We start from the raw sequence: 27028 nt of genomic DNA, 5'->3' as shown, positions 1-27028 counted from the left end.
AATAGAGTATAATATGCATAAATATTGACTCACTATGCTACCCACCTGAAACCAATATTATAAATCAACTACACTTCCCCCAAAATGAGGTACTTCACACTGGAAACTTCTAATACATCTGTGAAGCAAATCCTTATCTTCAATACCACAATTGAAATTGATCCTCAGTGTCACTAGATTTGGACACTGATGGTTTTGAACTGTGGTGTTGGAGAAGACTCTTGAGAGTCCCTTGGACTGCAAGGAGATCCAACCAGTCCATCCTAAAGGAGAGCGGTCCTGGGTGTTCATTGGAGGACTGATGTTGAAGCTGAAACTTCAATTCTTTGGACACCTGATGCGAAGAGCTGACTCATTTGAAAAGACCCTGATGCTGGGAGGGATTGGGGGCAGGAGGAGAAGGGGACAACAGAGGATGAGATGGTTGGATGGCATCATTGACTCAATGGACATGAGTTTGGGTAAACTCCGGGAGCTGGTGATGGACAGGGAGGCCTGGCGTGCTGCGGTTCACAGGGTCGCAAAGAGTTGGACATGACTGAGCAACTGAACTGAACTGAAGTTTTATCTTACTCTATCTTTTAGAAGCAGAATTTTAAAATTCATAACAGACCTCAGTTCATGTAGGAAAATAAAACAATATATTTGCTACTTAAAGAGAAAATGATGAATGATTCTTCTTATTTTCTTCCTGTCTGCTTACAGAAACCTCATCTGAATCATGTATTCACACATATCTATTTCCTAAGAGAAGGAATATAACATAACAGCTGAATACACTGTAATTCCTCATTATAATTACATCTTTAAAAGGCTTTTTGCCAGGAAAACTGGTTTGGCATTTAGTTTTGGGGTTCACTTTTGCATAAATCATATAATGTCCAATTTGGTATTTTAGAATAAACTGATTAGCAAGTTATTTTAATAATCGTAAATGTTGAGGTTAGTAAAAGAAAAACTCCCAGCTTCAGATAGGCTGACAAGCATCCAAAGTAATAACGTAGGATTTATTCCTTAAAGTTTATCACGTAATAAACAGAAAGTAAAATATGGTTCATATATCCACATCTATTCTATCTTAAACCTCCATAATCACAGGGTTGTTTCAGTCAAATACTGGAAATATCTGGAGCCATCAGAGGCACTTTTTCAGAAGTTAAAAGTAAATCACCAGAGCTTCTTTCCATTATGTCACATTAAATTCTAGTTCATTCCATATTTTCATGCTCTACTTGGAGACAGATATACATCAGTGTGACTGACATTCACATAGAAGTAATGTCATATCTCAGTAGAATGATCTCCTCAACCCCCACATACTGACTCCATTAGCATGAGACCCCATACACAATAAATCATCATATCCAACTGAATACGTTTTGATTACAGTTGACAAAAAAGAAATGCCGATACTTTCTTCCTAATAAAAACTTTTTGTCCAAAAAGAAAAATACACTGCTATTTTAGAGTAGAACAAAGTTCTTACAGTCTATTTGTTAAGTGAAGACGGTTGATGGAGAAGACAGAGCACACTCATTTAACTGAATTACCTGTTGGAAGTAAACTCTGCTGCTAGGTAAAAAGAGTATAGCTTGTGGAATTTCACTAAAAAAGAAAAAAGTTCCAAATCTTTATACAGAATATCAGGCTTGCGTAATTCTTAAGCAATACCACCTGCTTTCATTCATAATGCAAAGAATAGATGTGAACCGCATTTTCAGTGTATTATTCTAAAGCTGGGGCTTCCCAGATGGTGCTAATGGTAAAGAACCTGCCTGTCAATGCAGGAGATGTAAGAGAGGTGAGTCTGATCCCTGGGTTGTGAAGATACCCTGGAGGAGGATACACCAACCTACTCCAGTATTCTTGCCTGGAGAATTCCTGAGCCTGATGGGCTACAGTCCATAGGGTCTCAAAGAGTTGAACATGACTGAAGCAACCTAGCACGCACTCACACATCTAAACCTGTATAATTTAAATTCCTTTATTTATTAAACAGGCACTTGATTTAAGGCAGCACTTTGGACATCAGAGAAGATATAACAATGAATCAGAAGATAGGACCTCTGTCCTCAAAAAGGTTACATAGTTCTAAGGAAGAGTGTATGGGTATGTGTCCCTAACAATGTGAGACTGTGTGTAAAATGATGTGATAGGGGACTAATACCCTTGGACATTCAGAAGAGAAGTAAAACTCTTAAAAGAGAGGAGCAGGGAAGGTTACATTTAGACAGGATGGTGTTAGAATTCAACTACCATTGAAGGTATACCTGCACATTCCTGAGAAGAAACAGTCTTGAGCAACATAGAGAGCACTGTACATCCTGAGCCCAAATTAGCTATATAACCTGAATAACATTTAAGAAACTACATAGAGACTGATTATGAAGACAACTTCAGGTCAGATTCTGAAGGCCTTGAACAGCAAGTGAAGGAATTCAAATTTCATTCAACAGACAGAGGAGAACCATAGAAGCTTTTTGAGCTGGAGAGTATGTTCATCAAAGTTGTACTTTGGGGGTATAAGTTTAGGTGGTTGACAATGGCAGGAGAAGAGACAGCAGAGCGCGGATACCTGATCAGGTTACTGCATTGATCCAGCTGAGAGGGTAGGAACAGCAAGGGAGTGAGTGATGGACATGGGAGACATTGCAAAAGCAGAACAAACAAGATTTGAAGACTGGAAGTGGGAAGCGAGGGAAACGGAAGAATCAATGATGACTCACATTTTAAGCCTCGGTGATTGAGGAAATGGAAGTCAAGAGGAAAATCTGAGTTGAGAGGGAAGGATGAGGAAATTGGTTTGAGTTCATATCCAGATGGCAGTTAGAAATACAGGGCTAAGGAGTTAGTTCAGAATTAATAGATTAATAGGTATAGATTTAATAGGAAATATATTTTAATCTACATGAGAGGAAAAGTTGAAGTTATTTAAATAAACTCAACAAATATAACATAGACTATGTTAGACCTCTAACACAAATAATTGAATATTTGTTTACATCAAAAAACTGCCCATAATTGGTATTTTGGTATTTTGTACCATTGGTAAGATGCAACACTGGATCAAAAAAAAAAAAAAAAACCCTGACAATATACAGGCAGCTGGGACTGGAAGTTTGTATACCAAAACTAACAAAACCACAATGATACACAGCATTCCATGAATTCATTCCTTGGAACAAATATTCATCACTGATATTTGGAAGTTAAAACACTAAGCAAATCTAATTATTTGTAGCCACTCAAACTAATTTCTCTTTTCCTCTGAAATCAACACTGCTTTCTGGATAACCATAACTACCATAACTAATAATGGCATTAGTTATCATTAAAAATAATGTATTTTGTAAGAGTACTAATCCCAACAATGATCTGATATAAACATTAATAAATATGTTCTTACATTAGCATGCTCTTAATTGACCCATCTGTGACTTTCAAGGATACCTCCTTATTCTGCTATATTTTGAACTGTATTACCTTTACATTGAGGTATTTCATAAAGATGATTCTCAGTGTATTCTCCAAGCCTCACCTGGTTTGAGTCTCTCTGGTGGGCTGAGTTTCACATGCTGGTCTTCAGATGAAAGGCTCACACTGAGGCCATACAGTGGATCATCCAAGAAAGAGGGCCTTTTCAGTCTCCCAATGCCCAGAGTCTTAGACATAAAGTAGTCTTCTGCATCACTAATAACACTGTCCTCAGAAAACTGAAGGCATTTCACATTCTCTGCTTCAAGGAGGAGAGCTGGTGACATGTGATGCCCAGCCAAGGCTTTGGTGAGAAAGTAGCCTCTAGATGTTTCACATTCTACATTCTTGGGCACATTTATGTCCTCCACCTCAGTGCTTCGAACCTTTGTTTTTGACCTGCTTAATGACTCAGAGAGAATAGATCCAGAAGGTTGGGGGAACTCAGGTATCATATCCTCAATATCTCTCTCTTCTCTTTCTGGAGACAGTCTAACTGTGGATTTTTGTTTGAATGAGCATTCATCCAGAAGACACCTTAACTGTTCCTCAGAGAGAAGTGAGGTTGAATCTAACTGATGAGACAAACCAAAAGTTTTCATAGTCAGTTGAATGAGTAAACACATTTATCTTTGGTAAGCTTTCAGTAATACAATATAAATGCAAGTAACAGAAAATCCTTTACACAAAACACCCAAATAGTACAATCATTCATTTTAAACCATTTAAAATTACAGGGGAAAAAATCACACATACAAAAATCCAGGAAAAGTCCCATGACACTGATGGAAATGAACTACTGTACCAAACTAACCACTAACACTCTACATGTAGTAATAACCTTGGGCTGAAATGAAGATATTAGAAAAACCCTTCAATTTTTTAAGTCTCAGGGCATCAAGCAGGGTAGTAAGTAACCACTTCTTTAATAGAAAGCAAGAAATTCTGCCACATTATCTAGTTGGTGTTTCTCTGTTTCCTCCATTTCTGGGTATGAACGCTATCACCACCCAATTCCTCAACTCAGGCAAACAGGGTAGATTAACCTGCCCCTGGGGATTCACCACTCCTATGTCTGTCTTCAACTTTCAGTGGACAATACTACAGAAGACAGAAAAGGAAGGGAGAAGGGGTGATGCATCCTGAGACGTGTAGTGGCTTCAGTGCTATAGGTCTAGACAGAGGCCAGGGGCATTCCAACAGCAGTGCACTCTGGGAGGAGGATTTGATCTCTGTTTGTAAACATTATCAGGGTTGATTGTTTCAAACAAGATATTAAGGATTTAAAAACATTTTTTTCTCTTCCAGTAATGTTCTCAAGAAATAAAATTAATCAAACAAAATTATAGAGCTATGTGTTCTACAAGAATTCAACTGAACAGCATGCCACCTGAATTGCAACAATGATTGGAAAGGAACATGACTGAAATATATTGAAAGACACTGAAAAAAATTCTCCTTCTTTAAAGAATTAGCACTGTACCTGATTTACATAGTAGATTATCTAGGATAACATTAATCCTCCTTCACAGGGGAGTGAATTATCTGACAAGAAGAAGTCCCCATAAGAAAACCAAATCATGACTTGTAATGACCTTAACTTTTACTTCAATAAAGTAAAGCAATGTTATTGGTTTAATCTGTAGTACACAGTAAGAATTAACTGAATAGTCTGCATTTACAAAGTATTGGTGGGGAGCTATCATGGAACTAGTATAGTTAATGCCCCATAATTGCGTAATGCCTTTAATGTAGCTAACAAAAAGTAGCATGTAAAAAGAACTTCATATCATGCTTTTAAAATATATCATATGTTTTAAAATTATATTTAACTCCCATATATTAAAAACCAAGTTTCACAGTGGCAAGTAACATTAAGAGTTTGAAAGTAAGAAGAAATTGTCTGGGAATATATTCTTAATAATTATCTGGGATTCAAAATTCAGGTAATTCACCTTAAGGTTAATGTGCATGACAAAAAAAAAAAAAATAGGAGTTGTAGCTTTTCTAAAAAAAAAAAAAAAGAGTTGTATCATATACTAGCAAATCCTACTTTTAATCTCTAGACATTTCAGGTATCCAGATATAGTACTTTATCCATTACTAGCAGCATGTCCTTTAACCAACTATATAAAGCTAGACAGCTAGAACATGAAAGCAGTCTTTATATGGTACCAGATAACTAAAATACACCTTCAAAAACTGCTTAGATAAAATTCCTTGTAATGCGTAAATAATTCACTAGGATTTAGAAACGGTCCACTGATTGTTATACTCAGCAAACATCAAACCAAAGGCTTAACATATGAAATTTCCAGACCTTAGAAAAAAATCAGTCCATACTGGAGCAAGAGGGTGAAGGAATATGGAAGGAAGTCTCTGGGAGAGAATAAAAGAGAGGGTGGTGGAAAATTGGTAGATTATCTGATATGTTTGATCACATCCCCAAATAATATTGATAGGATAAATGCTTAGAAGTTCCAAAGATTTATTTAGCTAGATACACAGAAAATTAAATCAAAGGAAAAATAATTGTGAACTCTGAAAAAAGAAGCTATATGAAAAGAAAGGAAAGGCAGTTTTTCAGAGAGATTACAGAAATTTAGCAAAAGAAAATAATATAATTATTAACTCTACAACAACAAAAAAAAGTTGTACAAGAAAGGATACTATAGGATACTACTTATAAGCACTGAAATTGAAGCTGTGATCAAAAATCTCCCCAAAAACAAAAGCGCAGGATCAGATGGCTTCACAGGAGAACTCTGTCAAACATTTAGAGAAGAGCTAATGCCTACCCTTCTAAAACTGTTTCAAAAAACTGCAGAGGAAGGAACACTTCCAAACTCATTCTATGAGGCCACCATTACCCTGATACCAAAACAGGACAAAGACAACACAGAAGAAGAATACTACAGGCCAATATCACTGATGAACACAGATGCAAAAATCCTCAACAAAAAAATTTTAGCAAACAGAATTCAGCAACACATCAAAAAGCTCATACACCATGATCAAGTTGGGCTGATTCCAGCAATGCAAGGATTCTTCAATCTATGCAACTCAATCAATGTGATACACTACATTAACAAATTGAAAGATTAAAAACTATATGATAATCTCAATAGATGCAGAAAAAGCCTTTGACAAAATTCAGTACCCATTTATGATTAAAACTCTTAAAAAAAATGGGCATAGAAGGAACCTACCTCAACATATTAAAGGTCATATATGATAAGCCTACAGCAAACATTATTCTCAATGGTGAAAAACTGAAAGCATTTCCCCTAAGATCAGAAACAAGACAAGGGTGTCCACTTTCACCACTATTATTCAACAAAGTTCTGGAAGTCCTGGCTACAGCAATTAGAGGAGAAAAAGAAATAAAAGGAATCCAGATCAGAAAATTAGAAGTAAAGCTCTCACTGTTTGCAGATGACATGATACCATACATAGAAAACCCTAAAGACAGTATCAGAAAATTTCTAGAGCTAATCAGTGAATTTAGCAAAGTTGCAGGATACAAAGTCAATAGACAGAAATCACTTGCATTTCTATATAGTAACAATGAAAAATCAGAAAAAGAAATTAAAGAATCAATCCCATTCACCATTGCAACAAAAAGAATTAAACATCTAGGAATAAATTTACCTAAGGAGACAAAAGAACTGTACACAGAAAATTATAAGACACTAGTAAAAGAAATAAAAGACAACATAAACAGATGAAGAGATATTCCATGTTCCTGGGTAGGAAGAATCAATACTGTGAAAATGACTATACTACCAAATGTAATCTACAGAGTCAATGTGATCCCTATCCAATTACCAATGACATTTTTCACAGAACTAGAACAAAAAATTTCACAATTCATATGGAAACACAAAAGACCCCAAATAGCCAAAGCAGTCTTGAGAAAGAAGAATGGAGCTGGAGGAATCAACCTTCCTGACTTCAGATTATACTACAAAGCTACAGTCATCAAGACAGTATGGTACTGGCACAAAAACAGAAATATAGACCAATGGAATGAGATAGAAAGCCCAGAAATAAACCCATGCACCTATGGGTACCTTATATTTGACAAAGGAGGCAAGAATATACCATGGGGCAAAGACAGCCTCTTCAATAGATGTGCTGGGAAAACTGGACAGCTACATGCAAAAGAATGAAATTAGAACACTTCCTAACACCATACACAAAGATAAGCTCAAAATTGATTGAAGACCTAACTGTAAGACAAGAAACTATAAAACTCTTAGAGGAAAACATAGGCAGAACACTCAATGACATAAATCAAAGGGAGATCCTCTATGACCCACCTCCTAGAGTAATGGACATAAAAACAAAAGTAAACAAATGGGACATGATTAACTTAAAAGCTTTTGCACAGCAAAGGAAACTATAAGCAAGGTGAAAAGACAACCCTCAGAATGGGATAAAATAACAGCAAGTGAAACTGACAAAGGATTAATTTCCAAAATATACAAGCAGCTCATGCAACTCAATGCCAGAAAAACAAACAACCCAATCAAAAAGTGGGAAAAAGACCTAAACAGACATTTCTGCAAAGAAGACATACAGATGGCTAACAAACACATGAAAAGATGCTTAATGTCACTCATTATTAGAGAAATGCAAATCAAAACCACAAAGAAATATCACCTCACACCAGTCAGAATGGCCATCATCAAAAAGTCTACAAACAATAAATGCTAGAGAGGGTGTGGAGAAAAAGGAATGCTCTTGCACTTTTGATGGGAATGTAAATTGATAGAGCCACCATGAAAGATGGTATGGAGATTCCTTAGAAAACTAGGAATAAAGCCACCATATAACCTAGCAATCCCACTCCTAGGCATATATCCTGAGGAAATCAAAATTGAAAAAGACACATGTATCCCATTGTTCACTGCAGCACTTTTTACAATAGCTAGAACATGGAATCAACCTAGATGTCCATTGACAGATGAATAGATAAAGAAATTGTGGTACATATACACAATGGAATATTACTCAGCCATAAAAAGGAATGCATTTGAGTCCGTTCTAATGGGGTGGATGAACCTAGAACCTATTATACAGAGTGAAGTGAGTCAGAAAGACAAATATCTTTTTCTAACACACATATAAGGAATCTAGAAAAATAGTACTGAAGAATTTATTTACAGGGCAGCAGTGAAGAAATAGACATAGAGAATAGATTTATGGACATGGGGAGAGGGGAGGAGAGGGTGAGATGTATGGAAAGAGTAACATGGAAACTTACATTACTATATGTAAAATAGATAGCCAACGGGAATTTGCTGTATGTCTCAGGAAACTCAAACAGGGGCTCTGTATCAACCGAGTAGGGTGGGATGGGGAGGGAGATGGGAGGGAGTTTCAAAAGGGAGGGAATATATGTATACCTACGGCTGCTTCATGTTGAGGTTTGACAGAAAACAGCAAAATTCTGTAAAGCAATTATCCTTTAATAAAATATTTAAAATAAAATTTAAAATATTATACAAGGAAAAAAGATAGAGCTGGTTGGAATTGCATTTTAATATTTCAAATTTTTATTTTTAAATTAATTTTATTTAAAATTTTGAATAGCACTTTTATTGTTTAAGAAAATATGGTAGCTCCTTGCCCCATTTGTCAGCACTCTTTAGTTTTGTTTTTCAGAGTCAACTCCTTTTAATTCCTTAGAAGTTTTCCCCTGCCATTGAATTTTATACTGTTTCTTAATAGTTTTCTTTCCTAATTGATCAGTTTTATGTCAATACCTCACATTTCATATCAATCATACGATGCTACTGTATTGTTACATCAATTCTATGCTGACTTCTTTTAACAGTAGCCAAAGATTTAACTTTGTTACTTCAAATATCCCTTCTCTTTCCTACCATTTTTCCAAAATAGTCAAATCACAATTTTTGGTTACCCTGGTCATCACTATTTATATCAAGACTTGTGTTTCCTTATTAATTTTCTGTTTTGATGATCTGTCCATTGGTGTGAGTGGGGTGTTAACGTCTCCTACTATTATTGTGTTACTGTCAATTTCTGCTTTTATGTCTGTTGGTGTTTGTCTTATGTCAACTAGCTTTATCTTTGGGTATCAGAAGCCTATCCAGATTTCATGGAGCCTGAAATTTATATAATCTTGTAGCAGGGGAAAGGTACTTCTTCAAGAAAAATAATACATAAGTACAAATAGAAAATAGGTATAAGAGTGTGTTTCTTTTTCTTTAGAATGTGAAAAAGATCACAGCAACTTAACGGAGGCTTGGAAAATCAAGTTCATCTCTTATCTCTTTAGATCATCATTTACTAAAAATGCTTATACAGAAATGTTTCCTGATTGCAACCTAGCTTCCTCTCCCCACTCAAGGTTCATACAAGAGAGGGGCCCTGGAGCTTAAGCCTCACGGGGTCCATAGTATATCTATTCCTGAGTGCTCCAAGATAAAGCATAACACATCTGAGTCTGTATACACAGAAATCTGGAGGAGGGCATGGCTACCCACTCCAGTATTCTTGCCTGGAGAATCCCATGGACAGAGAAGCTTGGCGGGCTACAGTCTACAGGGTTGCAAAGAGCTGGACATGACTGAAGTAACTAAGCATGTGCACACACACACACAAATACACACAGAGAAATAAGCTCAACTACAATCACCCTGATCCTCTGGGGGAAGCAGTTCAACGGGAAAGAAAACATAGAAGACTAGAACTTGGGCTTTAGTCCAAGTTTTCCCACCTTGTTCATGTCACTTAAGGACTCATCGCTATGAAATAGAGAACTGAAGAACTCCGCATTAACTTCCAGCTCCAATATTGCTTTTTATGAATAACTACTCCAAAATTAAAAATAAATAAGACTGAGATGTTCAATTGTACCTCAGAATGTGACCTGGGTAGAATTTATGAAGATAAAACATCACAAAAAGAGAACTTTTATTCCTTGAATTTCTTCACAATACCAATCTTGAACTCAAAAAAAAAAGAAAAATTCTCTAGTCTCAAAACATTATATGTAAAAGTGAACCAAGTATATTAAGCCTGCAGATTAAATTAAATTCATCACAGTGTTTCTGAGTGGTAATATATCAGACACAACACAAGCCATCACAAGCCATTTCTCTCGTCTTTTGATTCTCTGCAGAGCCTTGCCCACAATCTAAGCTCAGTAAATCAGTATTGTGGGAATCAAATGAATTAAGGCTGCTGAGTGTTTTGAAATGGCTAAGTACTACATTAATGTATAAGTTATTTACAAATGCTGAATGGGACTAAACTGGGTCTTATAACAAATATCCCTAATGACCCTTGATAGTGCAGGGGCCATAACCCATATCCTTCATCCAGTTTGCTTTGAAACTCTGACCTAATGAGCTCCATTAGCTGAACGACTCACTGTGCAAGCAGAGTCAAGTAACCATCTGTTCAAGTCCTCACCTCAAAGTATTCGTCTTTCATGCCAGCTCTAATTTTCCAGTATTTCATAAACAAGTCATTTATTCATGCTATTCCTGTCCTTTATGAAATTCATCACAGAGCATTTCAGTCTTCATTTTTCCAGACCAGAGCCCAATCTATTTTCTCTCCTTCTATGAAAGCCCCTCTTTTCCCATCCTCATTTTAGTAGCCTTTTTATGGATCTTCTTTCTTGTTTTAGTCAGAACAGACACACTCCAGAGTCAATGAGTAAATGTATTCAATTTTCTCATTAGAAAAAAAAAATACTATAGACCACTTGTGGTGTTAGTTCTCACGCATCTTGCTGGTCTTGTTGGCACCCTAGGTGATGTCTTACAGAATAATAACCAGCATTCACTAAGCACCTACTTTGGGCCAATACTGCCCTATGCACCTTACATGTATCAATTCCTTAAATCTTCATAACAAACCTATGTAGATACTATTGCTATTCCCATTTTATAGATGAAGAACTAAAGCAATAAGAAATTAAGAAAACTGTCCTTGGTCATACAACTAGTAAGTGGTGGAACTTGAATCCAAGTAGTCTGGGTCCGCCTACATGTTTATCTACCAGGCTACACAGCCTCTCACTATAAATGAGTTCTCCCTCTACCATTCTCTACATGTCCTTTTTCAAACTGAGCATCATTCTTCAGTCCATTCCCTCAGATATTAAAAACTCTTCCTGTAGATTATTTCACTTAACATTGGATTTTATTACCCACACTAGCTTAGTATCTTACCCAGATTTACACAGTGTCTTCTCCTTCAGTTCATTTCAGGGAGAAAGAAAAAAAGACAACCTCAGCTCCATTCCCAGGGTGCCCACTGTTTATACTTCTCCACCCCTATAAACACCAGTTTGGTGTAGGAGCTAAATCTGATGGGGAGTGCAACTTGTAATTGCTGGAGAGGGATCACAGACTGTGGATTACCTCACCCTCATCCCTGCCTCCCATGCTATGCTCTGTATTGGGAGTTTCCCCAGCCATAAAAATCTCTACTCATTTTGCACTGGATTTATTGACAAGGCAATCAAGATTACGTCTCTGGTGCAGATAACCAGAAAGTCAAGCACTATAAACTAGCAAAGGCAATTTTGTCCTTTGATGTAAGCTTCTGTCTGATGTTGGATTTTCCCCTACAAATGTTAAGTTCCTGAAGACACACCCTATAAAGCCAATACAATCATCACAAATGAGAAAAGGGTGGAAAACCGGAATATCCTAAATGATTAACAGCAAGAGTATGGATGTAAATAGCTTTCAATGACATCAAGTTCTACTTTAAAAGAAGCAACCAGAAAATGTTTCACCTTTTGCTTAATTACCAATATATAAGTTTACAACTCTTTGTTGCAGCCATTGCTGGCAACACCTAAGTAGTGGTGTAATCAAAGGTTTTTAGCCACAAGGAACAGAAATCCTTATCTCCAAAAAACAAGGTAGGGAATGATGAACTAATCCTTTAGCTTTTGCTTGTCTGGAAAACTCTTTATTCAGGCAGTAGAGGTGAGTATTGATGAAAGATCTAAGAAGTCATCTCATGGATGGTTTGCTGAAGTCATTAACAAGCAGGAAATGAACTCTCAACAGGCTTCTTGGGGTCTCGAGCTGAGAAGCCCCCAGAAACCAAAGTCATCTGTTTCATCTTGTTCTCTTACTCAGTCCCTGTGGTCTCAACTACTTGTTCGATCAATCCTCCACTCTGCAAATCAGCTTTTTCTGTTTATTAATGGTTTCTGCTCTCTCACAACCTCAGCTTGCCCAGGTAGCATGAATTAACTCTTGCCTGTACTCAATACAACATTAAGAATCTAACACCCACCAATGACTGACAATGGTCTTTATGTCCATTAGCTCAATTTTTAAGCAAGATAACTGAGTTGGTCATTGACCAGGTGACAGACTGACCACGTCAGTTTCAAGTGCTCAACCACTCGTCCAATCACCTGTGGTGAGGGTCACATGCTATGAACTTGGCCATTCAAGTCCATGTTTTGGGGTAAGGGGTATTTCCCAAAGAGGAAGGCGTGAGCAAAGGGATCTATTGATCATTGTGCAACTTTTGAAATTGCTATTAAGTAAATAACCAATAGAAGGGACCTGACATTTAATAAAGGATTAAGAATCAAGGTGTTGCTTAACTTCACCAATCTCACTCAGTCTGAGCATTCACTGAACAGCTCACTGAGATATAAAAGCAGAAATACTTATCAGAAAACAATCACTGGGGATAGAATAGTAAGACTTATAGTTGGACTACAGAACAGCACTTGCAAGTTGACACACCCCCAATCTGCTCATATAGGCTCAACAGAGTCATATCACAAGTTGCGGCTCTTTCTTAAGAGCTCTTTCTTTTTAAAGTCTAAAAAATGATGGGGGTAAGTGATTAGTATTCCATTTAATGTCTGCATCAACCAGGATGCAGTGCCAAGGATTCTTAGAAGGAATGAGTTTATTCATCCCGCTCCCCTTAGCTCCTTTCCTCTTTATCCTATTCCTCCCCCTTTCTCTCTTACACTTAGACTGCCCCAACTGCACAGCGGCAAGTCTGGCAGGTACAACACTCTTTAGGAAGTCACAAAGGTCCTGGGGGCCAGGCAAGATCTGGCATATTTTCACTCAGAATACTCAGAAGTTGTCCGGCCAGAGGAGAATCTGAACTCTAGTTAAAAGGAAAGCAAAGGTCATTGCCAGAGAAACTATGTAAAACATTAGGAATGAGAGCTGAGGCACCGTTGTAAACAGGAAAATGAGTCAGCCCCCAGGTCAGAAGCCAGAGAATCTGTGGATAGAATAACACAGTGTGTGAAACAGGTCAAGACGAGTGGCTCCAAAGTGAGTTCACGAATGTTGCAGTGGTATTGGAAGCCTGATCTGATGCAAGGCCTGCATGTCAAAGTAACTGCGTAGCAGAGGACACTGCCCTTGCCCAGGCCACCTATCTTCCCCAAATGGCTGGGCGAGGCAGGGCTTGGAAGGGTTTGCCTGATGTGTTTGCTCAATGAAAGGCTGCTGTGCCCCTGAGCACTCAGTGGTGGTTTTTCCCCAGCCTAGGTACCACAGCTGGTCTCCATGAAATCAGGCTTTCTGTTGCTAGGAGGATGAGAAGGGTGGGATGCCAGCAGAATCCCAGTGTATAAAGGAAGGGTGGGCATGGATGGGAGGAGCTAGAAGCAGGCTATGGGATTCTCCATTCCTCCAGTTTGAAAAGGGGCCAGGAAGTGAGCTTTAGTTGGGGACGTAGTCAGAAGGGTGCAGATGGGGAGCCAGATCAACTTCACAACTTTGGTTTATAAAACAATGATGGGGAAAGGGGGCTCTCATCTTTCCATTCTGGGGGAAGATTATCATTTGAGGATTGCCAGCAGTTGCTATTTTCTAGGATAGAAACAGTAGATCCACCAACTCTACAGCTGGAAAGAGCCTGGCACTCCTGCCCTACATTCTCCCAGCAAAACAAAGCTTAACCAGGATGTTGTTGGCAATGAGGTGGACAAGTCTACACACAATGCATTTTTTTCGGGTCACAGGGGGCTGGACCTCCCACCCACACCCCACTCCCTGGAGAAATAAATCCTGCATATTACTTTTAAAACAACCACGTCTCACTGCAAGGCAAGATTGCTGGTTTATTGCACAGTAACAGTTGTGAAAATCACTTGCATGGTTTTCTCTACTCTCGGTTTGAAGTTTATCTTTACTATGTAGAGATAAGTTGGGTCAGAGGAGGTCATGATGGGGTCAGAAGTCAAGAAGGCCACTAGCTATTTAAATGCTTAAATGTGGGCCAGAGTCCAGATCAAGCCTCACCCTTTTGTCAGAGGTCAGCTGGGACTTGAGTCAAGTTAGACAAATTTGGTATCATCAAAATAGATAACCAATAAGGACCTACTATATAGCACAGGGAACTCTGCTCAATACTCTGTAATAACCTAAATGGAAAAAGAATAGATGCATGTATAAGTATAACTGAATTACTTTGATGAAACCTGTACATGTGAAACCAACATTGTTAATCAACTCTACTCCAATAAAACCAAATAAAAAGCCCTCAAACCAAAAACCTAAAGAACCTCTGTAGGCCCACAGGGCTGCCTCTCTAGAACTTTAAATACTTCTCTTGACATCATCTAAACTTCCCATTAAGGAGAAAGTGATCTCAGAACTCTGTCTCTGGGATCTTCAACTTGCACACTCCAGGCTAGCCTGCAGGCAGAGGTGCTGTGGCCAGTACAGGACCATCCCCAACAAGCGCTCCCCTAAGGTCAGGGGAGTATATCCAACAGGTGTTGAGGAGGATAACTAACTACCACTCACACCCAGTCCATAAGAGCACAAAGGAGGCTATCTCTAGGGGTGCTGAAACAAAGTGGAGATACAGCATGGCCCTAAGGGTAGCACCTGGCCACCTCACACGGTCTGTCAGTGGGTTGAACAAAGCCTACAGGCTCTGACCAAGAGGACTTTTGCTTTTCAAAGAGAGCAGCCATCAATGCCATATTCATCAGCTGCTCTGAGAACAGTTCTTCTGCCTTTTGCTGTGAAGGATCTGATTATGGTAGTGTTATCTAGATAGCCCCAAGCAGAGAGAACACTCAGTTGGACCCCACTGGTCACCAAGCAGGACCCTATGCAGCCTTCCCAGAACAGCCTTCCCTCCCCCATGTCCTCTGCCTGTCTTTTGTCTGTAGAAAAACTTTAGTCAAAGATTAAGTTTAATCAGAGAAGTGAAAAAAATAAAAACGCAAAGGCAAAAGAAAACAGTCAAACAGGACCAAACAGTAATAGTTTAGCCATTAAACAAAGTCAAGGATCTTTAGTTCCTTCTCAAGGACTTCATATAATATTCTGAGTCATGTCCTTTGAGCTGTTTTGCAGGTACCGGTGCCCCCACCAGGTAGAAGAAGTGAACTGTACTTTGCCACAAGCAAAGATCTCAGACTGATTGTAATCAGAAGATTCATGATGGTGACTTCCTATTACCTCACCTCCGACCAGTCAGAAAAAGGTCCATGAGCTGATCACATACCCCACAAACCCCCTCCCTCACTCTGTCTTAGAAAACCTTTCCCTGAAAGTCAGTGGGGCATTCAGGTCTTCTAACCACAAGTTGCCCTGGACTGTTTGCCTGGTGCCCTATAGTGAACACTGCACTTCCTTCCCCACAACCTGGTGTCAGTCAGCTGGCTTTACTGTGCCCCAGAGAGCAGACTCAAGTTTGGTTCCATAACACAACCAACACGAGTGACATCCCTCAGAGAGATGCCCCAACCCTGGGAACTGGAAAGGAAAACTATTTCCTTGAATGTACAAGAAGTTTCCTAGCAGCACAGACAAGCCCAGGGGCCAAGTTGCACTGGCATTAAAATGCTGCAGTAAGACTGTACTCAGTTCATCCGTCACTGGGAGTTGTGCAGCTGCCTGCCGCAGGGCGGAGCGGATCTAACAAGGCTTGTGCCGCCCCCACAGCTATAGATTCAGGCGTGCTACTGATTCACTGCCACACCCCTCCTGTCACCTTCAGAATATCGTGCCCCTCTAGCCTCTCACCCAGGGCTGTCCGACTGAGGCTGAGTTGTGACTCGCTAATGAGGTGGGAGATGCTCAGCTGGCCACTTCCACACTTGTGCAAATTAGTTGGCCCTTAGGGTAGATTTTAACCAAGAGCCGAGAACCAGTGAATAAAATCCTTTCCCTTCTGCCCTAATATGTAGTCCCCGTATGGATCCTCTCTGAAGACATCCCTCACGATGAAACAATCAACTATATTTGCTGTGGCCAGTTTTACTGCCCCCACCCACTTCTGACTTTCTGGTGCTACTATAGTCAATTAGGTGCCAGCTTGTAAGTTTCAGGCTCTGCTCCTCCAGACTGAGACAGTCACAATAAGCCACAGCTTCCAAGCTGGGCAGGGCTCTGGAAGTGGCAGCTTGAGCTGCACAGGATGAGCCTGGGAGTGGGTTGGAGTTCCGCCCCAACCTCTACAAACTGCTCAGAGGCTTGCAAGGCAGAGCCGGCTGGGCACAGACATTGCAGAGCTGTGGCCAGCACTGTCAAGGTCATAAGAGGCAAAGTAATGCTTTGGGACCCTTGGGGTTTATAGCTTAAAGCTGGTTCCTACTGCTACAGCAGAGCACTGCCCGAGGGATTGGCTCAAAGGAGAAAAGCCCTTGGGAGTCCTGGGAGGACATTTACCCAGGGCGGTCAGAGATAGCAGAGCTGGAGGGAGAATATGAACTGGAGCCAAGGGGAGACAGCTGAGGTTTAAGTGTCAAGATAAACAGCAAATGACCAACACAAGCTGTAAAAGTGGCCATGGTATGGCGTTCCGTACAAAGTCACATTCACTGCCAAGACAGGGGAGGTCTGCCTTCATTCTGGGTGGGCAGAGTTCAAGACCAGGCTCGAAAGAGAGTTAAGCAGGAGCAGACCCCTCCTTGTCAGCAGTTACTGATGAATCAAAACGAAGTGCTGGGCAAGTTGTGCAAATACATGGCATTTGTCCTCTTCTTAAATGCATCTCCAGCATCCTTTCTCCATGTTGTTTTCCCACAGCTGTTGACATTCCATTTGGTATAATGCCCCAAGTTAAGTGTTCTTAGGCTGCATGCTATCTTTCTGCGGGGAAAAAAAAAACAGCAACAGAAATCCCCAAGAGGAGAAAAAAACACCGTTAACAACAAGAGTAGGAGGCCTGAGGCTGCCGTTTCTGAGTTTAAACCCCAGCTATCTCATTCCCAGTTGTTCCATTTCATATTGGGCAGAGTACTCGATTTCTCAAAGCCTCACACGTCTAAACTGTAAAAGTGAAACATTAACAACTCACTGACTCCTAACAACTGCTCGTGAGGAGTACTAACAACCAATACTAGGCAATGAGAATGAGATACAGGTGTGAGGCTGCTGGCACTGCACCTGATGCAAAGTAGGAAGGACTTCAATCAATGTCGGAACACCAGAAGGAACACTAAACTTGACTTGAAAAGCCAATCAATGTCAGAACACCAGGAGGAACATTAAACTTGATTTGAAAAGCAGGGGCTAGATGACCCACTTATGAAGTTGCCTACTGAAATCTGCACATCCCAACTTCCAGTGGCCCCTACCCCTTGAGAGTCTGTCTGGAGTACCAGGAGTAGAGCTTTTCAGACTCTGTCACGGTAGTTTGCAAAGAGTGAACTGTCCTCTAATGACTTCATATGGGGCTATGGCAACCATCAGATGCCGGGAGAGGACACACGCGAGCAACAGGTTGAAAGTGAATCTCTATCACCCCTGCCAAAGCTGACACTTCAGGCAGATGCTCTAAAGTCTTCAGTACCAGAAAGCACTGCAGTAACCAAAAATGACAAGAGGGGATGGTTTCAAGACACTTTTATCAGTGCTCAAAATAATCAATGTCAGGACTCAGGATGAATTTTGTGAAGCAGAGGAACGTAGGTGAAATGGGCTTTTTCATGCAGAGGACATGTTTCCCTCTCACCAATGTCCCCTCCTTGCTCTGCTCCCTTCCCTAAGGCATCTGGAGACCCAGGGCTATCTCCTCAACCCTCTCCCCTGAGTGCGTGCTTCTCAAAAAGTACATTCAACTCCAAACCTTTTTAAATGTCTCACTGCCCTCCCATCAAAACTTACCTGTGCTGAGATGTGTCCTCATTACTCCCCCTCAGACAAAGCAATCTAGGTCTATGGATAACCTTCGCACGGAGCAAGCTCTTCAAATAGAATGACTTAGTCCAAAGAGGCAATTCTAAGAATGGGAATCCAGGCCCCACAACCGGACAGTAGCAGATATTTGAGAGATCCCATTTTTAGCAGCCTCAAAGAAGTCACACAGTGAGGCCTAGTCTACCTATAAAGTGGTCAGTCCTATCTCATCTCATCAGATCTGATTTTCCTCTTATGTGTAAATCTAGGGCCAGAGAGTTAACTCCATGTTTAACTTGATAATCAAGGAGAGATTTTCTGGTCACAAATGGGTGACCTGTAGCTTTTCCCAGGGTTTCAACAGTGCTCCTGAGGCTTTACCCTGTCTAGACATGTATCTGAAACATCTAATTACCCCATACATTCTGCATGGTACACAAAGCCCGACATCATTACATAAACATGAAGCTCCCTATTAATATTGCTGCTCAGTGAACTGTCCTTTTACATTTGCCAATCTGAAAGTGAAATCATGCTACCACTGAGACTTAGGATAATATGCTGGGAACAATAACTGCTAAGTTTTGCTATGACCCAAATTGTGGGAGCTAAATTCTCCAGAAAGTAAACAAAAAAATTCATGTAGTAAATTGGATCCAAATTCATAAGAATCTAAATTGCTTGATGCATATTCTCTCTTAAATGATGAATTTAATTGCCCCTTCTACACAGAGCAAGAAGCCATATTAAAGGGATAACTCTTTCCACCTCTCTGGCTGTCGAGTCCTACATCAGGCAGGTAACCATTCCAGCCCTGGTCATTAGTTAGTTGCACTATGGTTGGGGTGTGGAGTTGGAGTATGGATAGTGTTTATATGAAGTCAAAGACTACCATTGGTATGTACCAAGAATGCTGACATAATTATTCCATTCCATTCTCCCAAATACCCAATGAGGGAACTAGGAAATCATTCTTCACATTGAACAGATAAGGAAATTAAGGCTCAGAGAAATTAAGTATCTTGGTCCAAGGTCCAGATGAAATAAAAAAATGAAGTCAGAATGTAAACCGAGAAATTTTCATAATCTTACTGGACTTCCCTTGTGGCTCAGCTGGTAGAGAATCCGCCCGCAATGCGTCAGACCTGGGTTCGATCCCTGGGTTGGGAAGATCCCCTGGAGAAGGGAAAGGCTACCCACTCCAGTATTCTGGCTTGGAGACTTCCATGGACTGTATAGTCCATGCGGTCGCAACGAGTCTGACATTACTGAGTGACTTTCACTTTCACTGTCTTCACAGAGATGCTCAGAAGAGTTGGTTAAGCTCCATTTTCCAGGGGAAGCACTCTGGCAGTAGTATGGTACCATGGCACGTCCCCTCCACACTCTACATCTGAAAACATTATACAACAGAACAGCCTAGGAGAGCCCCTTCCCCTTCACAAACCTGAAGCAGAAGTATGATCAAGAACCTCCTTCTGGTGTCTGACAGTTGCTCCCTTCTTCCCCCAAACCTGGAGCACCAGGTTATATCAGCACAGCACCCCCTTCATCTGCCCTTCCTGATAGATGTTAAGTTTCTCAAGACTGGGACTAGATTCTTCCCATCTCCGTGTTCCCACGTCTGTGGCAGAAAACAGACACATGGCAAAGTTTTACTTGTCACATGAGACCTTCTTTGAGTGCTCCTTCACCTTCGACGGTAGCACTCACTCTAAACTAAACTCAGTGGCTTAGCCTGTCCCCCCAGGATATGGCCCAGGCCTTTCTCACCCCTGTGCCCTGTTGCCTCTGGACCCTGCTCTCTTCATTTGGCTTTGGAAGGTAAGGGTTTAAATGGATTAATGAAACTTCACTTAACTATTTGAGAAAACCAGATAACAAAGCTTTAACTCCTAAAGAATCCCCAACATTTCAGATGCCGCCAACAGCAGACAGGCAGACAAATTGGCTGAAGGGAGAAGATACTTCTGGTATTCTCTATATCACCCTCCACAGGCAATGACTCACCCCATCTATGGATGCCCCCTCAATCCCACCAACTCCATACCCACTGACCAAGGAAAAATGTTTCAGATTCACAAAAATTTCCAAGTGCAATAAAAAGCCTATATTCCAGGCCTATCACTGTGATATTCACTACATGTTTGACACAGAGGTTTAATTTGGTCTGCCATGAAAATAGAACTGAATAATAATCACAGTCTTTGATTGTGGTTAGGTTTAATTATGGAAATCTGCTCATGTATTTATATAGAAAGCCTCACATGCACAGCAGAAAGCCATTTCTTTTCATAAGTATTTATAGGAAAAGAGCCTTCTAAAAAGGTTGTTTATTAGGAAGTAAATATTTCAAATAAACAAGACAAAATAGGGTCCCCACCTTTCACAGGATATATTTTCTAATCATGTCATGTTAACATTCTCTCTTTTTAATTTCAGTGATGAGCAAGGATTAGCTACAGCCCCAACTCCAGGTGGGGGTGCTGAGTCACTTGTTTAGAATGAAATATGCAGAGTATCAAGACAAATAAGTACAATCCATGTTCAACATGGTGGTGTTGGAAACATCACCTAATTGAATGTGTTAAAATAACGTCCTGAAAAAAATAGGGAAAAAAGGAATAAAAGTTTTAAATCTTTGTATTTTCTGATTTTATGATACGGAAAATACTGTCAAATCAGACAAAATAATGAACAGCCTTTATCTCCTTTTAATCAAATTTCTAATTAATGTTTTAACTTCAAGAATGCATGGTAAAAACACAAGTTCCCCTAAAGCAGATAATAATAATTAATTTTAGGATGACAGGCTAAATACAAAATGCATTTGGAAAAAAATGGAAACAGAGGGAAGTTTCACTAGAAAAATGGTATTGAAGAATTTATTTACAGGGCAGCAATGGAGAAACAGACATAGAGAATAGACTTATAGACATGAGGAGATGGGAGGAGAGAGTGAGATATATGGAAAGAGTAACATGGAAACTTACATTACCATATGTAAAATAGAGAGCCAACAGGAATTTACTATATGACTCAGGAAAATCAAACAGGGGCTCTGTATCAACCTAGAGGGGTAGGATGGGGAGGGAGAAGGGAGGGAGATTCAAAAGGGAGGGGACATATGTATACCTGTGCCTGATTCATGTTGAGGTGTGACAGAAAACAACAAAATTATGTAAAGCGATTATCCTTCAATTAAAAAAATAAATTTTTTTTAAAGTAAAATTTTTTTTAAACAGGGAGGTAGATTCAAATAAGCACTTCTGTTTGTTGGATGTAAATTCCATTACTATAATTATCTCTTTTTTTAATTTTTTTTCCATTTATTTTTATTAGTTGGAGGCTAATTACTTTACAATATTGTAGTGGTTTTTGCCATACATTGACATGAATCAGCCATGGATTTACATGTGTTCCCCATCCCGATCCCCCCTCCCACCTCCCTCTTCATCCCATCCCTCTGGGTCTTCCCAGTGCACCAGCCCTGAGCACTTGTCTCATGCATCCATAATTATCATTTTTTAAAGTCCAAAATTTTTCCTACATAGACCATCCTTATAAAATGCCAAAACAATTAACTTAATAAGTCCAGTTTTTTAATTATTAAAATGCATTTTTATCTGAATTCACTAGTTAATTAAGTCAGTGACTTTTTCATGACTAACTTGTTAAAATTAATTTTGTGTTGATAAATTATAAATCTGTCAACCCAGAGTATAATTATCATGTCATAACTAACATACCATATTAAAATTAATAATACATAACTATAAAGCCAGTGGAAATGAAAATCTTTAGATGTAGTTAATTATTTTAATAAATAAATGATATTGAAGATTCATCAGGGATTTTAATGCTCTGTATCTAAACTGAAACCACTGCACATTATCAATCTAATTTATTTCAAATATACTTCATATTTAAGAGCTAGATATTAAAAGATTAGATGCCAGCTGCATCATCTCCAGCTGCATGTAATCTGGAACACTACAGTTGGTTGCCATGTATACTGTACAAAAAGTGAAAAAAAAAAAAGCAACAGCAAAGTAAACTATTGTTATTCCTAAATGATTTGAGACTCTCACATGTGCGTGCTTAGTCACCTCAGCTGTGTCTGACTCTTTGCAATCCTATGAGCTATAGCCCCCAGGTTCTACTGTCTATGGAATTCTCCTGGCAAGAATATTGGAGTAGGCGGCCATTTCCTCCTCCAGGGGATCTTCCCAAGCCAGGGATCAAACTAGTGTCTCCTGCATTGCAGCCGGATTCTTTGCTGCTGAGCCACCAGAGAAGCCCCAACCTGAGACTCTCATGACCCCCAAATCTGCAAAAAACACAAATACATAAACACACATAAAACATATGAGTTCCTGGCTTTCCCCTCAGTTTAGCCACAAGCTCCACCACCCCATCTACCAGAATCTCCACCTCATGCCCTGCTGGCCCTCATCATCACTGGAGGAACTCTCCATGCTTTTCTCTGTAGCTAACCCCTTCACTTGTACAAAGAGATGACCCCCTCTTGCCTACTCAAAGTCACTGTTTTGACAATTCTCCCCATCCTCTTCTGCATCACCATGTTCCCCTCTCCCTCCTGAATTATTCCTATGAGCATACAAAAAGTCTGTTGCTCTTCACCTTAAGAAAACACCCAGGGTGGTCCTAAGATGGCGGAGGAATAGGACGGGGAGACCACTTTCTCCCCCACAAATTCATCGAAAGAACATTTGAACGCTGTGCAAATTCCACAAAACAACTTCTGAATGCTGGCAGAGGGCTTCAGGCACCCAGAAAGGCAGCCCATTGTCTTAAAAAGGAGATGGAGAAGTCTTGAGGCTACTGTAAGAATAAGACTGAAAACCAGAGGCAGGAGGCTTAAGTCCTAATCCTCAAAACACCAGAGAACTCCTGACTCCAGGGAACATTAATCGATAGGAGCTCATCAAACGCCTCCATACTTACACTGAAACCAAGCACCACCCAAAGGCCAACAAGTTCCAGAGCAAGACATACCACGCTAATTCTCCAGTAACACAGGAACATAGCCCTGAGCTTCAATATACTGGCTGCCCAAAGTCACACCAAACCAACTGACATCTCAAAACTCATTACTGGACACTTCAGTGCACTCCAGAGAGAAGAAATCCAGCTCCACCCACCAAAACACCAACACAAGTTTCTCTAACCAGGAAACCTTGACAAACAACACGTCCAACCCCACCCAAAGCAAGGAACCTCCACGATAAACAGGAATCACAAACCGCTAGAATACAGAAAGGCCACCCCAAACACAAAAATATAAACAAGATGAAAACGCAGAGAAATACCCAGCAGGTAAAGGAACAGGATAAATGCCCACCAAACCAAACAAAAGAAGAAGAGATAGGGAATCTACCTGATAAAGAATCCCAAATAATGATAGTGAAAATGATCCAAAATTCTGAAAACAAAATGAGGTTACAGATAAATAGCCTGGAGACAAGGATCGAGAAGATGCAAGAAATGTTTAACAAGGACCAGAGTCAATATATAATGAATAATGCAATAAATGAGATCAAAAACAGTCCGGAGGGAACCAACAGTAGAATAACGGAAGCAAGAGATAGGATTAGTGATGTAGAAGATAGAGTGGTAGAAATAAATGAAACAGAGAGGAAAAAAGAAAAAAGAATGAAAAGAAATGAGGACAACCTCAGAGACCTCTGGAACAATGTTAAATATGCCAACATTCGAATCATAGGAGTCCCAGAAGAAGACAAAAAGAAAGGCCATGAGAAAATACTTGAGGAGATAATAGTTGAAAACTTCCCTAAAATGGGGAAGGAAATAGTCACCCAAGTCCAAGAAACCCAGGGAGTCCCAAACAGGATAAACCCAAGGCGAAACACCCCAAGACACATATTAATCAAATTAACAAAGATCAAACACAAAGAACAAATATTAAAAGCAGCAAGGGAAAAACAACAAACAACACATAAGGATTCCCATGAGGATAACAGCTGCTCTTTCAATATAAACTCTTCAGGCCAGAAAGGAATGGCAAGACAGACTTAAAGTGGTGAAAGAAAATAACCTACAGCCCAGATTACTGTACCCAGCAAGGATCTCATTCAAATATGAAGGAAAAATCAAAAGCTTTACAGACAAGCGAAAGCTGAGAGAATTCAGCACCACCAAACCAGCTCTCTAACAAATGCTAAAGGGTCTTCTCTAGACAGGAAACACAGAAAGGGTGTATAAACTCAAACCCAAAACAATAAAGTAAATGGCAATGGGATCATACTTATCAATAATTACCTTAAATGTAAATGGGTTGAATGCCCCAACCAAAAGACAAAGACTGGCTGAAGGGATACAAAAACAAGACCCCTATATATGTTGTCTACAAGAGACCCACCTTGAAGCAAGGGACACATACAGACTGAAAGTGAAGGGCTGGAAAAAGATATTCCACTCAAATAGAGACCAAAAGAAAGCAGGAGTAGCAATACTCATATCAGATAAAATAGACTTTAAAACAAAGGCTGTGAAAAGAGACAAAGAAGGACACTACATAATGATCAGAAGATCAATCCAAGAAGAAGATATAACAATTATAAATATATATGCACCCAACATAGGAATACCGCAATAGGTAAGACAAACGCTAACAAGTATGAAAGGGGAAATTAATAATAACATAATAATAGTGGGAGACTTTAATACCCCACTCACACCTATTAATAGATCAACTAAACAGAAAATTAACAAGGAAACACAAACTTTAAATGATGCAATAGACCAGTTAGACATAATTGATACCTATAGGACATTTCACCCCAAAACAACGAATTTCACCTTTTTTTTCAACAGCACATGGAAACTTCTCCAGGATAGATCACATCCTAGGCCATAAATCTAGCCTTGGTAAATTCAAAAAAATTTAAATCATTCCAAACATCTTTTCTGACCACAATGCAGTAAGATTAGATGTCAGTTACAGAAGAAAAACTATTAAAAATTCCAACATATGGAGACTGAACAACATGCTGCTGAATAACCAACAAATCACAGAAGAAATCAAAAAAGAAATCAAAATATGCATAGAAATGAATGAAAATTAAAACACAACAACCGAAAACCTATGGAACACTGTAAAAGCAGTGCTAAGGGGAATGTTCTTAGCAATACAGGCTTACCTCAAGAAACAAGAAAAAAATCAAATAAATAACCTAACTCTACACCTAAAGCAACTAGAAAAGGAAGAAATGAAGAACCCCACAGTTAGTAGAAGGAAAGAAATCTTAAAAATTAGGGCAGAAATAAATGCAAAAAAAACAAAAGAGACCATAGCAAAAATCTTTTTTTTTTTTTTAATTTTTTTATTAGTTGGAGGCTAATTACTTCACAACATTTCAGTGGGTTTTGTCATACATTGATATGAATCAGCCATAGATCTACACGTATTCCCCATCCCGATCCCCCCTCCCACCTCCCTCTCCACCCGATTCCTCTGGGTCTTCCCAGTGCACCAGGCCCGAGCACTTGTCTCATGCATCCCACCTGGGCTGGTGATCTGTTTCACCATAGATAGTATACATGCTATTCTTTTGAAATATCCCACCCTCACATTCTCCCACAGAGTTCAAAAGTCTGTTCTGTATTTCTGTGTCTCTTTTTCTGTTTTGCATATAGGGTTATCGTTACCATCTTTCTAAATTCCATATATATGTGTTAGTATGCTGTAATGTTCTTTATCTTTCTGGCTTACTTCACACTGTATAACGGGCTCCAGTTTCATCCATCTCATTAGGACTGGTTCAAATGAATTCTTTTTAACAGCTGAGTAATATTCCATGGTGTATATGTACCACAGCTTCCTTATCCATTCATCTGCTGATGGGCATCTAGGTTGCTTCCATGTTCTGGCTATTATAAACAGTGCTGCGATGAACATTGGGGTGCACGTGTCTCTTTCAGATCTGGTTTCCTCAGTGTGTATGCCCAGAAGTGGGATTGCTGGGTCATATGGCAGTTCTATTTCCAGTTTTTTAAGAAATCTCCGCACTGTTTTCCATAGCGGCTGTACTAGTTTGCATTCCCACCAAGAGTGTAAGAGGGTTCCCTTTTCTCCACACCCTCTCCAGCATTTATTGCTTGTAGACTTTTGGATAGCAGCCATCCTGACTGGCGTGTAATGGTACCTCATTGTGGTTTTGATTTGCATTTCTCTAATAATGAGTGATGTTGAGCATCTTTTCATGTGTTTGTGAGCCATCTGTATGTCTTCCTTGGAGAAATGTCTGTTTAGTTCTTTGGCCCATTTTTTGATTGGGTCATTTATTTTTCTGGAATTGAGCTGCAGGAGTTACTTGTATATTTTTGAGATTAATCCTTTGCCTGTTTCTTCATTTGCTATTATTTTCTCCCAATCTGACGGCTGT

The 27028-nt window shown here is 39.6% G+C and overlaps 1 protein-coding gene across 3 annotated transcripts in view; it reads right to left on the bottom strand.

Moving 5' to 3' along the window:
* The window catches only part of FSIP1 (fibrous sheath interacting protein 1), a 259251-nt gene that overhangs the window by 19032 nt on the left and 213191 nt on the right, over positions 1-27028 (bottom strand). For all 3 annotated transcript variants that reach the window (XM_043919251.1, XM_043919252.1, XM_043919253.1), the window contains exon 11: positions 3539-4049. In XM_043919251.1, the coding sequence (XP_043775186.1) occupies positions 3539-4049 (511 nt within the window). The remainder of the gene's footprint in view (positions 1-3538; positions 4050-27028) is intronic.

Source organism: Cervus elaphus, chromosome 12 (genome assembly GCF_910594005.1).
Source record: "Cervus elaphus chromosome 12, mCerEla1.1, whole genome shotgun sequence".
Taxonomy (NCBI): Eukaryota; Metazoa; Chordata; class Mammalia; order Artiodactyla; family Cervidae; genus Cervus; species Cervus elaphus.
The sequence above is the reverse complement of the archived record's forward strand: the minus strand, read 5'-3'. Positions and strand labels throughout refer to the sequence as shown.